Here is a 13,687-nt window from a genome sequence, read left to right on the forward strand (position 1 = left end):
TGACAAGAATTTTTTTCTTCTTGAACAGTTCGTGAGTTCTCTTTCTTGTACATTTGGATTTTGATGAATGATTTTGTGAATTCTACATTTGGAAATGCATCTTTCAGAAATTGTAAAATTCTTGAAGATGGTCAATGCAGACCAGCGTTTACATTTTCCATTGGATTCAAGTGCCAATGAAAGAAGAATACCACTAGAAGAATGTCTATTCATCGAATTTGAGACCTTGAGTTTCCTTTTGTCTCAGCAAGGTAAACGTCAAATGTCATGTTTAAAAAATAATTTTCAACGAACGAATCACACACAAAACGAATGGGCAACATTCCTTCCAACACCAACAATACCTCTTTCTCTCTTTCCGTAAAACATCCCACTCCAACGGACCTTTCTAAAATTAATTCCTCTGGAGTCATTGCTTCTTCTCAAAGTCTCTCCACACGTTCCTCTCTCTCTGGAGATGAATATAATTCTTATTCCGAATATGGAGGATTCAATTATCAAATCGATGATGGTCATGAAGATTATGATTTAATTGTTGACATGGATGAAATTTCTCCACAACATTTAACACAAAAAGGATGGTCCATTAAATTATCGAAAGAATTGGAATATCGAATTTTGGATCGAATTAAACAATCGATGAGTGAAGCGGTTGCAATGGCACATGAAGAGGAAAATCAAAAATTAATGCAAAGTATTCATTCACACATGATAAATGCACAACCATCATCCGCTCAAGGAGTGTCAAATGTCAATGCCACCACAACACCACAATCGTTTATTAATACTCAAGCCATTGTCCCTGGAGGTAAGTTTGTGTATAAGTGTTACAATTAGTTCAAGTTTCATTTATTCATTGTGTACAAACTCTCAATTAATGATTGAAATTTCAAAAAATTTAAAATCCTCTGAAATGATTCAGTTCTTCCAACTCAAATTTTGAATGCACCTTCAAGACCACCAAGTCCTAGCTCTGCCTTTGGTGGACTACCCAGCACCAATAACACTTCTACAGATCATTCGAATGACAACACCTCTTCTGCTGGCGATTTAACACCTCGTGACAGCATTGAAGATCCATTTGCTTCTGAATCCTTGTCATCGAATCAAAGAAAATTCTCCAAAAAACGAAACCATCATCACTATATTAATTATTTTGCAGAAATTGAACACAAATTTACTCAACAACCAAGTTGTGTGGTGAGTGTGTTGGGTTTCAAAAATTGTGGAAAAACTCATGTGTTAAATGAATTAAGCGGAAGTGATTTACGTGTGGGATTGACACAAAGTACTCCTCCATTGTGTTTCAAAGTTCCAAGAAATAATCAAGGAAGAGATTGGTTGTTGGTCGATACGATGGGATTGAGAAGTCCAATACGTATTTCAGAAATTAAGAGACAATTGAAAGAAATTCAAAAAGACAATATGCTACCTCAGGAAGATATTGTTGTGACGACGAGTGTGATCACTACTAATAATCCACAAGCTTCTCAAGAACAATTTCAAATTCCTGCCAATAATTCTCAAATGAATTTCACAATGAGTAATAATAGCAACATGATTCCATTGGTGGTCAAGAATATGTCGTCTTCATCATTATCACGTCCATTGTCTACCTCAACTGCTGTTCCTGCAATTAATATGAGCTCCATGATGCAACAACAGTCACTCACTATTCATCAACAGCAACAGTTTGCACATCATCGATGGGTAGACACAGAACAGAATTTCAACATCAATGGAATGAAGCCATTGAAAGGACAGTGAGAGAGAAGAAAATGATGGAAGATGTGATTCAAGAACTCTTGTTAAACATGTCACACTTTATTTTATTTGTTGTGAATGAAATGTCATGGGAAGAGTACCAATTATTGTATGAATTATTGTACAGAAGAGATCATGGGATTAATCCAACCACTGGTAAACCAAGAAAGATTACATTTGTCGTAGTTCACAATTTCAAGGAATGTGACACAATGGATGATTTTAACAAGATGGTTCAAAAATATGTCGTTGAAGCATTCCCTGGAGAGTTGAGAAGTAAGGAAGTGAATATCGTTGGAAGTAATTTATCAGGATCAACTAATACATCTGGAAATGTTACAACTGTTGGATTTGCTCCATTCTATACTTCTGGAAGCGGAAACTGTGTCGTGAATCATGTGTTCTTGGCAAAGAAAGAATCAGAAATCGGACAAAAGTATAATCCATTAACCTATGCATTGATTAGAATTTGGCTGGCCTCCCAATCTACTGAGAGAATTCACTGTATGACCTCTTATTTGACAAGTCATATTCAAGCTTCTTTGCAAAATCATATTGAGAATATTAAGGATGTCCAAATGACATTTAAGGTGAAGAAGGGACTTTTTGATGACAATACTTTAATGATGAACACAAATAATGTCAGCAACAACATTAATGCCTCCAACACCAATTCTAATAGTGGCGGATTATTGAGCTCATGGGCATCCAGTATGATACGAGGCAGCAGTCCAAGCGGCACTGGCAGTGACATTAAGAAAAATCCAACATCACAAACAGCCCATATTGTTCCATCTTCCATTGGCGAATTTATTGTGAAATTCTTGCCTGAAGATGAATGTCAATTGCAATATCGTAGTGAAACCAATAATGATAACAATGTTGCTAACGTGGTTGGAATGTATACAGGTGGAGGCGTGCAAATTCCAAAGAAATCTGAAGAAGAATCGAAATCTGCTGAACCACGCAATTGAGTTGACAGTAGGCTCGTAATTGCATTATGTTTGACTGATCCTCCACTGAAAATCTCAATTAATCAAATCGTCAAGTTCTTTTTGGAAAATTGACGAGTTCTTCTTTCCTAAAATTGCAAAGTAAATATTCTCAAACTTGTTGTGAAAGTGAGGTTCTTTCAACACTTCATGGAAACACTTGGACACAATTACAGGGTCACTAAAAAAGAGTCACACAACAAATTGCAAACTGTTACCAATCAAACATGAATGTGCATACCAAATACTTACTTTAGAAATGCTCCACATCCCAATGCCCCCAGAACCAGATCAGTATGGCCTGTTTTCAAAGCAGCCAAAAGCACAATTCTAATTTTCAACTTGGTATCTTTGATGAACTTTTCTTCATTAAAGTTGTTGGACGAATCAAAATAATCCAGAACATCAGTTTCGCGAAACCATTTGCGTCTTAAATCTACAGCACCGCATGCCACCACGTCAATCGTTTTAACATTTTCAGTCAAAGCATAGTCGTTCGTCTCTTCGAATTTTCTAATGATCGGCACTCCTGATGACACAATGGCTCCAAATCTTGGGATGTGATGTGTGATATTGTTAGGATCGCTCACTCTGGAAACAAGTTGTTGTTTTAAATTTTCATTATGTTGCGGATCTAAACTGTATCTATACACTGCACTTTTTCTTTCAATAAATTCCTCTTCATGTTTCAATTTTCAAAATTATTATGTTTAGCATTTACGCTAATTCCTGCAGTATAGAGAATGGCTTACCTTGACTACCCAAATATGGATGCCAATACTTTCCACACACATGTTCGCAATGTCTATTTGCTTTTTTGATCGATCATGCAAAATTTTCAAAACCCAATTTTCAAAATTGAAAGCAGCCATTCATCATCATGTTCATCAAAACCATAAATTTAAAAATCTCAAATCAATCACTCATTCCAAGAATATCATCATAATTACCTAAATTCAATACCAATGGTTTCCGATGTGTTTTCTCTTCCAACTCTAACGCAACTTGCAAACAATCAGCATCTAAAACCTTAACCCCGGAACGATTGGATACTTCATTCTGCTTCTCCTCTTGTTTTTCAAAATAGTTCCGTAATTCCTCATGAGCCTTCTCTTCATCATCATGTCCAAACAGCAGAGTTCCTTGTTGCATCGTTTTGATACATTCCGAGAGATCAATCTGTTGATGATGAACATAATAACTCTTTTCCTCAAATATTTGTTTATTCTCTGAGAGAACGGATCCAGGTAGACGCGTAAAAGGTAAGAAATTGAGCCATGAATAACGATGATCCGTTGTTCCTTCTGAATTTACTTTGGACATTTTTTTTGTAAAATTATTGATCGAGTTTACAAAAATTGTTCCAAGTACATTTTCTATAGTTAGCGTTGTTGATGGAATTGTGAACTCGATCAATCATTTAAAAAGGAGAAGGACACAGAAAATGTATGTACACACTGCTGAAAATTCTCTCTTCTCTCAAATAATGTCACATTTCATTTTGTATTTCTCCACAGAAGAGGGAATTCGAAACATGTACTCGAGTAGATATCTCTGTTCCACATTCTCTTTCGTGAGTTGACCCTTCATGATTGGATAATTCCTAGAGGGTTCATTCTTGACCAATACATATCCAAATTTCCCTTGCAAGCTAAAAGTAATGTAATGATATTCTCTACAATACAAGACTGTGAGAATTTCACCTTCTTGTTCTTGATAGGAACGAGGAATAAATTTGGTTACAATTTGCAAAGCTTTTTCTTTGGTGAGTATGGGAATGTCGATCATTTCTCCGCCATGGTGATACTTATCAGGTTCAATATTAATGAAAGTTTCTGAACTAATTATTGGAAAGATCATGCTCGTGTGGTGAATGAGGTGATAAATACTTGAATTTAGTTTAAATGATAAATCTCTCCTATGTGAAGTCCTATGATATTTCATGATGAGATAATTCAAGTTGGTGAGACGTTCAAAATTCATGTGTTTTAAAATTTCAGATAAAACTTGGTTCTCGTTTGAGAGATTCAAATAGGTGAGAGAGGGCATATTTTCAATGAAATGCAAATGGTCACGAAAGTTGGAATCAAGAAGGGCTTGTGAAAGATTGAGTTGTTCTAATTGCATGTTTTTCAGAATTTGTAAATTCAATTTTCCTGATTTCATATTCGTAATGGTGAGTTCTTTCAATTTTAAGAAATGTTCTTCTTTAGGAGTGTAAAAGTATGGTGTTTCTGGAAAGAAGCACGAATTAGATTCGAGAATTGTCAAATTTGGAAATTTCAATAGAGAGTGAATATTTTGAATTCTGCAATTGTGGCATTGTAATTTTTCAAGCAGAGGTAAAACATGGATAGTTTCATTCTCAAGAGATGGTATTTCCACGTGATGAAACGTGCATGTTCTCAATAATTTAAAAACTTGGAAAAACTCAATGTCCATTTTAGGTAATGTATCAAGAGATTTCAATTGAAAAGTCAAATGTGTCATGGATGGAGGAAAAGTATTTGTTTTGGGTTCATATTTAGCAGATTCTACATTAAATATTTTCACATTCTCGAGATTAATTCGTATAGCAGATTGGCATTGGACACCAATCAAGTTCATGTTAAATTCCGAACAAGTGGACGACATTTCTGTGAAATGGTTGACATTCGACAAGTCCTGCACTTCAAGAAGTGTAACTGTTATTCGTCTGCAATTTGATAATTCTACATTCAGTTTTGGTATCACTTCATTGAATTCCTCATTTTCGAGAGCATTCATTGAAAACTCAACATCTTTGATCGTTTTTTGAGACAATTTAAGGTAATCAATGAATTGCAAAACATGAGATTTCGATCTCAATACAGTTGTTGAGTGAAAGAGACTCAACTTTCCTTTTTCAAACAAAGATCGGCAACTTGTCAACACCAGTTCAGGATCAATACTATTTCCAATCTTGAGTTTCAACTTTTCTAACTGTGAAAACTGATTCAATGATTGACAAGCTTTGCATGCAAAATCTGGCCACAATGAAATCTTCAACGAAAGAGATTTCAACCATTCCGAACATTCTTTCACAATTTCATGAAACAGCAATTCTTGATTTCTATGAAAAACTATATCGACATGTTGTATCGTACTCGAATGATCTTTTAGAAAATCTCTAAACTTTTTCACCTCCAATTCCGAGATGATCTTTTCCTTCAAATGAATCGAATCTTCAATTTCTAAATATTTCAACTGCGAATAATATTTCGACATTAAATCCAAACGTTGTAAATGTGATTGTGAAAAATTCCAATACAATCTCGTATAGGCATAAGGTTTATGAGTGAGTCGATGGAAATATTTCGAACACAAGGAAATATTCCATAATACAAAAAATCGATCTAAAAATTCAATCACTGTGATGAGAATATCTTCATTTTCTAATAATCGTTGAAATGGATTGTATATTTGGTGTTGCTGAAAATTTTGAACACTTGAAGATGTGATCGGAATGGAAATTGTGTCCCATTTGGTACTTTCCGAAGTGTCATTCTCATCCTCAATGACATTCTCTTGATGATCGTTCGATGGTTTCTTTTGCATTTTTTTTTGGAAAATTTGTTCTCAAGTTCATTGTTCTTGTCGTTTCTTGTGCATTGGTATTTGTTTTGTGAGTTCATTTCATTGAGCTGAAAATGTTAAATGTTTATATTGAGTTAGATGTTGAAGCATGGAAATAGGATATATACTCATGATGGGTATTCATATTTGTTGTCATTAACTGTTTGGCATTCTTTTTAAAACATGGCAATTATTACATGAATATTCCATTTCTTGAGGGAGCGAGAAATTTGAGTTTGGTGTTGCGATTAGATGGTGAATGGTTTGGTGTTGAATTAGGACTTTTTCTAGGTGTTCTGGTGGATGATAAGTGACAGAACGAATGCGAGGGAGTGTAAGAAGTGATGGAGATGCATCCAACATGTTCTCCATTCTGCTCCACTTCATCATTCTTCTGAGGGTCAGCTCTCTGGTGAATGAATTGACTTAATTGAGCTCTTTTGTAAAATTCTAATTCTCTCATCTGATCTTCATATAATTGTTTCATGAGATTCAATTCTTGTGTGAAATGTTTCTTGTCCTGTTGAAGTTCTTTCTCGAATTCCCTTAATTGTTGAATTTCGAGTTCTAATTGATCGATTTTTGAATCCTTTTGTGAATCTTCATTCTGTAGTTCCTCTATTTGATTGGAATAACTGCTTTGAATGGATTGTTTGATTGTGTCCAATTCTTGGTCATATTCTTGTTGTATGGTTTCATTCTTTTTTTCTAGTTCCAACAATTCTGTTTCCAATTGCATGATTTGTGTTTGCATTCTCATTTCAATGGCCTTGCAATGTTGTGACAGAGAGTTGTTTTCTCTCGTTCGAAGAGAAACTTCTTTTCTCAATGTTGCAATTTCAACCTCTTGTTGACCAATAAAACTTTTAAGTGACAATGAATTTTCAAAATATTGATCTTGCAATTGTCTCTTCTCTAAAGAAGCATTTAATTCAAACTCTTTCAATTCTAATTCATAATGTTGCGTTATTTCTTCCACTTGATTCTCAAAATTTTCTTTGAGAGTAGAATTTTCAAGTTCAATTTCTTGAAACGAATCTTTCAGTGATTGTATGGATGCATCTTGTTGTTGTAATTCTTCCTTTAACTGTTCGACGATACATTCGAGTTCTTGAGCATATTGATGAAGATTTTCATGTTGTAATTTCCATAATTCTTGATCTTGACTGTGTCGATCTTTGAGTTCCTTCACGAGCTCATCTCTTAATGCAATCTCTTGATCTTTACTTTTCATCATCTCTGCAAAGAGGTTCATCCATTGTTGTTCTTGTTGTTGTTGCTGTTGATTGCATTGAACTTGTTGTAAAAGTTCCATATTCAAAGTGTTGAACCTCTCAATATTTGAATTTAATTTCTGTCCAATGGAATTCATTTCTTTTTCGAAATGTTCACATGCATGTCGAGTTTCCTGCTTTTGTATTTGCAAGGAGCTTTCCAATACATTGGTGACGTTCCTTTCATGCTGTTTGACCATTTGCAACAATTCTTGAGAAAACTTTTCCCATTCTTGATGATGATCCTTCGATGGGTTGAGTGGATGATGGTGACACCACTCAAGCAATTCATTCACTCGAACAAACTGTTCGGAAGAGTGCTGATTCTTTTCTTCATTGAATTGTTGACGTAATTGTTGTGTCAATTCTTGAAAACTTTTTTTCAAAAAACTTTTCAAATCATTTCCATACAACACCTCCTTTTGTCTCCGAAGATCAATAATTTCATTTCTCAATAGTTGTTTTTCCTTTTCATTCTCCACGAGGTAGTTCATCCAAATTTGAAGAGGTGGTTGTGGTTGAAGGAAGATCTGAGAAGGAAGGTGTTGTATTGTATTTCGCAATGAATGATGTAGGGCATAATGTGCTGTTGGTGATGTTGGAAGTGAGTGGCATTCGAAATGATCATTGACAGACGATGAAACATGATCATTGATACAAGTGCTTGTGGAAGGTATTGTTGTGGTTGGGTCTTTGAAGTCTGGAGAGCTTGGAAGTGTTTGGGAGATGTGAGGGCTGTGGTTCATTGTTTTTTTGTATTTTGAATGTCTCTTGTCAATGAATGTTTTATCTTGTAAGGAAAATCCATTATTGAAATAAAGAAGGAAAAAAATACCTAATATCATATTTGATAAATGAAAACTCGTTGATTTTAAAATGATCATTTATGAGGAAATGTGTGAAAGCATTAAATGTCCATAACATCTTCCAAATCCTCATTATGACTGAATAACATTTGTTTCTCAGCCAAACCCTTGTAAATACCATTCTCAATTTTCATCAACTCGTCGTGAGTACCAGTTTCCTTGAGAACACCCTTAGCCAATACACAAATCTTGTCTGCGTTCTTAACTGTGGACAATCTGTGAGCAATACAAATGGTGGTACGACCTTTCATCAAGTGATCCAAAGCAGCTTGGACCAAAGCTTCAGATTCAGTATCCAAGGCAGAGGTAGCTTCGTCAAGGAGTAAAATTTGAGGATTTTGAACGAGGGCTCTGGCGATGGCGATTCTTTGTTTTTGACCACCTGATAATGACACACCCTTTTCTCCCAATATTGTGTTATATTTTTGTGGGAGGTCCATAATAAAGTTGTGACAATTGGCAGCTCGAGCAGCTTCCTCCACTTGTTGAGGAGTGACATTCTGTTCTCCCACTGCATAAGCAATGTTGTTATAAATGGAGGTAGCAAACAAGACTGGTTCCTGAGTGACAATTCCAACATTTCTGTGCAACCACATTGGATCAATTTCAGAAATGTCCACTCCATCAATGTAAACTTTTCCTTTCGCTGGTTCGTAGAATTTTTCCACTAATCCGACAATGGTTGACTTTCCTGAACCTGATGGGCCAACCAAAGCGACCGCTTGACCTGGTGTAATTTCCAAACTAAAATCTTTTAAGACTGTGACATTTGGTCGAGATGGATAAATAAAATCGACATTTTCGAAACGAATATTACCCTTCACAACATCCAAAGTTTTTCCTCCCTTGAAAGTGATGGCAGGAACTCTCTTAATAATCTTGAGGATAGCTTTTTGTGAGACCATGGCCTTACCAAAATCAGGGAAGAAGGAACCAGCTTGGCTGATACCAATAATGGCAAACAAAGACAATCCAAAGACCTTCAACATGGCACCCACGTCCATAGTCTTGTCAACGACCAAACCACCTCCATACCAAAATGCCAAAGCAGTAGTTCCCCACAAAATACCAATTAAAGCACCAAAAGTAATACCCTGAGCAACGGATTTTCCAATACCAGCCAAATACATTTTTCTCAAATCTTTGCCATATCTGGCACGTTCCTTCTCTTCACCAGCCATACTTCTCACTGTTCTCATGGAGCTCATAACTTCAGTGGCAATGAAAGCGCTGTGGTCGTTGGCCTTATTGATTCGAGCCGTCAAAGATCGGATCACACCTCCCAAAATAACAACTCCTCCAACCATGAGAGGCAGAGTGGAAATCATCACAAAAGTCATTTGCCAACCACTGGTAAAAGCCAACACGAGACCAATGACGAATTGAGTAAGGTTTTGGAATAAGGTTGCAATTTTCACCGAGTAAATCTCTTGAACTCTGTTCACGTCTTCAGACAATGTCACAGTGAGGGCTCCAATTTTCTTGATATCGAAAAAGCCCATTTCTTGTCTTGTAAGAGCATCAAAATAAGCTCCTCTCACATTCATTCCGATTCTTTCAGAAGCCCAGTTCAAAAAGAAATCTTTCAAAAAGTTTGCAACAGCTGCACCAGCAGCAATAATTGCAAAATAGGAGGCATACTTGGAGACACCATCTTTCATTTCTTGTGGCGGCACCAATGAACCGTCTGCACGGACAGGTGTAAAAACGTTAATGAGCTATTTTTGTGTATAAATAGAGTTGACATGAGAGGAGATTGAGATTCCAATAAATGATGATGATTCAAATTTGACACACTCGGCACATGTACTTACATCTCCGATAAGAAATTGGAAAGACAATGGAATAACACCAGCACCCATGGCTCTATTGTAAAGTTAGACAACGTGAGTGAAGTATTATTACAATACACATTTACGTTGGCAAAGGCACAGTGTTCGTAATGAAAAAGTTTAAAAGTTATCCATCATCCTCTTTGGTTGACAATGAATTTCAACAACTTACCCAATGATACCAATGAACACCAGTATCCAGTTCCATCCGATAATTTTGTACATGGTAAAAGCATCTTTGAATTTTAAATTAGGTTCTCTCACGTCAGGAACTTCTTCATCAGGTCTGCTCTCGGCTTCTTTTTGTTTCTTTTTTCTTTTGAAGGGATTTCTGGAAGGTCGTCTGGCGTTTGATTCTTGTTGTTGTTGAGTGTTGGTGATTGCCTTGTTTTGTATCTCCTCTACTGATTGTGATGATGGGTTATCGTTGCTATTGTTGCCATTAATTTCAACAACAACAGTAGGTTGTTGTGGTTGTTCAACTTCGGCTGTCATGTGATAGTAAAGAAAGGGGAATCAAAATTGGGATTGAATGTTTGGACCGGTTATTGTTATTCACTCTCTCTTATTCAAAAAAGGAATATTTACAATGAAAAACAGAGGATGATAGGAATGGGTAGTGATGATAATGAATTGAGAACGGTATAAATTCGAACGAGTCAATTCCGAACAAAAAATCGCAATGTTGTGCTGTTGGGAGATGGCTCTCAATATAGAGGAGCAAAGAAAGTGTTTTGAATTTTTTTCGAGTTGTTGATTCTCCATGTCGCATCTTTGCGTTGCTTTAATTTTACCTCAACACCGATCATCCGCCTATTGCGATATCAAAATGGAACAAGTGCGATAGAAACTTTCAAGAGAGGGAATTCTGTGTGTGCGAGCGTATGGAGACAGCAACAGCGCAAAAACATGCTGCCATTTGATAAGGAATCTGGTAATTGTGCGTTTAATGCTTAGCTTTATTTCAAAGATTGCTACATTGATGAAATGGATATGAAATTGAATATGTTTCTAACAATAAAACGAGTAACTTATTATTACACAAAGATTCTGGCGAGGTAAACAGGCTCTGTCAGAGGATAAGCGTATTGTGTTGAGTGCCATTCAATTTTGGAGAAATAAATTTAGTGAAACATTGGGATATCGACATGGCTAGAAATCCACTCTCTAAAAGAGCTCTTCTTGGAAACGTTCATTTCCTTATTGGATCTAGAGAACGCTTTAAAGCTCTGTTTCAAAAATGATTTTGGAGTACAACACTTGACACCCATGTTCTTCATCTCCTTTGTCAATACACAGTCGTTTGTAACGACCAGGCAAGATTCCAAATAACCAGCAATAATCTGCCTGTTTGCCGACTCAACGACTTGTTCATTCACAAAAGAGAATGCTGGAGCAACTGACACAACAAATGTGTCAGCATCAATGTCTCTCTGATTCTCTGGAATGACAAGATTGCTTGTTGAGTTGAAACAAATGTGCATGAGTTTGAGTGAGTTGACATGGTGCAAATGAGAGAACAATTTGAGGATAAATCTCTCAGCTTGTTCCTTTCTATTTTTGTAAAGCAGTAAATGCTTCAGTTCCTTCACAGCTAACATCATACTGGTGGCATCAACAATTATTCTATCAAAGCTGCTTGCATTGAAGTCGAAGCTATCAAGTTTGAAAAGTGACCTGATTGGTCTTTTCTTTTGATAGAACATGTGGTTGTCAAGCAAAGAGTGAGTCTTTTGGTGATAGGATGGAACAAGAGCTCGTGTTACGTATGAGGAAGCATTCTTTGGTTTCTGTTTGTGATACTTGAGTTTGACAAACAATTCCATGCAGGTGCAATTTGATTGCAACAATCTTTGAAGAGCATCTCTCCATTCAGAATCATTGGTGAGAGCTTGCTTCTTGCAGGAGCCCACCCTACAGACTATTTGCATCACCACAGAAAGAGTGGAAATTTTGTCTAAATTGTGTTGATTGGGAAAGGATTCAAAGAGCAAAGCAATTCTTTTCATCAGGCCTTCAAAATCATTCATGATGATCAAGTCTTGAATGATTTGCCGTTGAACCACAACATCGCGATTGCGAGAGTCTTTCAAGTAAAGTATCAAGGTGGCAGGACATTGTTGTTGGGATATCAAATCTGGACGTGAATCTTCCCCACTCTCAACAACAACAAGGGGTTCATCATCTAAGAAATCATTTTCATTGAATGAGTTACTGAATTCTTCCATCATCATGTTGCGAGAGGATTGCTGCACTGAGACTGAACCAAATCTTGAAGTTGATGATGTAACTGATAGCATTCTGGTGTTGTGGGTGTTTATTTTTTGAAATTATTTTTGGAAGGATTGTTTTTTACAATGGAATGTTTTGGAGTGAGTGCACGTCATGTTTTAACCACTAAGATGGTCGAAGCTGGTGTGTTCCATCCTCATCAAGTTGCAAAATCATGAACACGACGTATGTGGTATCTCAAATCAAAATAATCACCTGAAACTACATCCCCATTTCTGTTAGCTAGTTTCTTTCTTTGAAAGTATCATCTTTCAAGTGAAGAAATTCATGTTTGTGAAAATTTCAACTCTTTTGAAATTGATTCTTTCATGCAGCGGAGTTCTTTTCGATGACGCTTTTGGAGAGAAGGGTCCATTGTCAGAGCCAGAGTCACATCCATTTTTGTCGTGTTTTGCACCGAACAATTCGAAATCAATGAAAATAATATTTCATGAAGGATCCTTCATGACACGGTTATACAATGATGTTGATGAGTGATTTGAAATTGCAAACCACGTAAGGTTATTCAAACAGCAGTCTTCTTTTTTGTTCTATCCTCACTTATATTTCAAAATGGATGTATTCAAAAGTTGTTCATCTCTTTATTGTAATAATCCACTCATTCAATTCATATACAATTCTACAATTTTGTAGTGTTCTTCATGTACAAAGAAGGTCAACGTAGGCCCTGCTACAACAAGAGACTCACAATTTATTACAACTAGCACCAACTGAATTGATCTCTTTCCCATCTTTACCTGTTTTGACTTGTGTTGATTTGTCAATGACAGGTATGGAGGTCCCTCAAGTGTTGTTTCATCATCTCCCATCACGACCTTAATTTTATGAAAAAAAAATTTTCAAACCGTTTCCTTACTTGAGAGGGGGAATGTTTTTTTTTCTCTCAACAGAATTTCAGAGTTGGGAGAGGCATTATTGACCAGGGTGGTTTGGATCTTTGAGAAGTGTTGAGGCTGGTACCTATTGGTAGCCTGTCTGTTCATGGATGTAGAATTTGGAATTGTATTGAGAGGATCCACACTCAACAATCCTATTAAATTCGGTTTCATCAACCCTCAATGGAAAGAAGAAAG

The 13,687-nt window shown here is 36.3% G+C and overlaps 7 protein-coding genes across 7 annotated transcripts; 2 read left to right on the plus strand and 5 right to left on the minus strand.

Moving 5' to 3' along the window:
* Nucleotides 1-312: 312 nt before the first annotated feature.
* FDP41_009114 (uncharacterized protein) lies at nt 313-1,767 on the plus strand (the record flags this gene model as incomplete). The annotated part of the gene is made up of 2 exons (XM_044713040.1): nt 313-808; nt 923-1,767. The coding sequence occupies 2 exons, from the start codon at nt 313-315 to the stop codon at nt 1,765-1,767; spliced, it is 1,341 nt and encodes a 446-aa protein (XP_044557579.1).
* A 14-nt stretch (nt 1,768-1,781) lies between these two features.
* On the plus strand, nt 1,782-2,738 carry FDP41_009115 (uncharacterized protein; the record flags this gene model as incomplete). Its single annotated transcript, XM_044713041.1, has 1 exon — nt 1,782-2,738. One exon carries the CDS (start codon nt 1,782-1,784, stop codon nt 2,736-2,738), a length of 957 nt encoding a protein of 318 aa, XP_044557580.1.
* A 54-nt stretch (nt 2,739-2,792) lies between these two features.
* Nucleotides 2,793-4,079, minus strand: FDP41_009116 (uncharacterized protein; the record flags this gene model as incomplete). The annotated part of the gene is made up of 4 exons (XM_044713042.1): nt 2,793-2,937; nt 3,009-3,435; nt 3,509-3,568; nt 3,707-4,079. 4 exons carry the CDS (start codon nt 4,077-4,079, stop codon nt 2,793-2,795), a joined length of 1,005 nt encoding a protein of 334 aa, XP_044557581.1.
* A 156-nt stretch (nt 4,080-4,235) lies between these two features.
* FDP41_009117 (uncharacterized protein) lies at nt 4,236-6,332 on the minus strand (the record flags this gene model as incomplete). Its single annotated transcript, XM_044713043.1, has 1 exon — nt 4,236-6,332. One exon carries the CDS (start codon nt 6,330-6,332, stop codon nt 4,236-4,238), a length of 2,097 nt encoding a protein of 698 aa, XP_044557582.1.
* Nucleotides 6,333-6,543: 211 nt separating this feature from the next.
* FDP41_009118 (uncharacterized protein) lies at nt 6,544-8,370 on the minus strand (the record flags this gene model as incomplete). Its single annotated transcript, XM_044713044.1, has 1 exon — nt 6,544-8,370. One exon carries the CDS (start codon nt 8,368-8,370, stop codon nt 6,544-6,546), a length of 1,827 nt encoding a protein of 608 aa, XP_044557583.1.
* Nucleotides 8,371-8,531: 161 nt separating this feature from the next.
* Nucleotides 8,532-10,817, minus strand: FDP41_009119 (uncharacterized protein; the record flags this gene model as incomplete). Its single annotated transcript, XM_044713045.1, has 3 exons — nt 8,532-10,208; nt 10,305-10,356; nt 10,495-10,817. The coding sequence occupies 3 exons, from the start codon at nt 10,815-10,817 to the stop codon at nt 8,532-8,534; spliced, it is 2,052 nt and encodes a 683-aa protein (XP_044557584.1).
* Nucleotides 10,818-11,446: 629 nt separating this feature from the next.
* On the minus strand, nt 11,447-12,622 carry FDP41_009120 (uncharacterized protein; the record flags this gene model as incomplete). Its single annotated transcript, XM_044713047.1, has 1 exon — nt 11,447-12,622. One exon carries the CDS (start codon nt 12,620-12,622, stop codon nt 11,447-11,449), a length of 1,176 nt encoding a protein of 391 aa, XP_044557585.1.
* Nucleotides 12,623-13,687: the final 1,065 nt, after the last annotated feature.

Source organism: Naegleria fowleri (genome assembly GCF_008403515.1).
Source record: "Naegleria fowleri strain ATCC 30894 chromosome Unknown tig66, whole genome shotgun sequence".
Lineage (NCBI taxonomy): Eukaryota > Heterolobosea > Eutetramitea > Acrasida > Naegleriidae > Naegleria > Naegleria fowleri.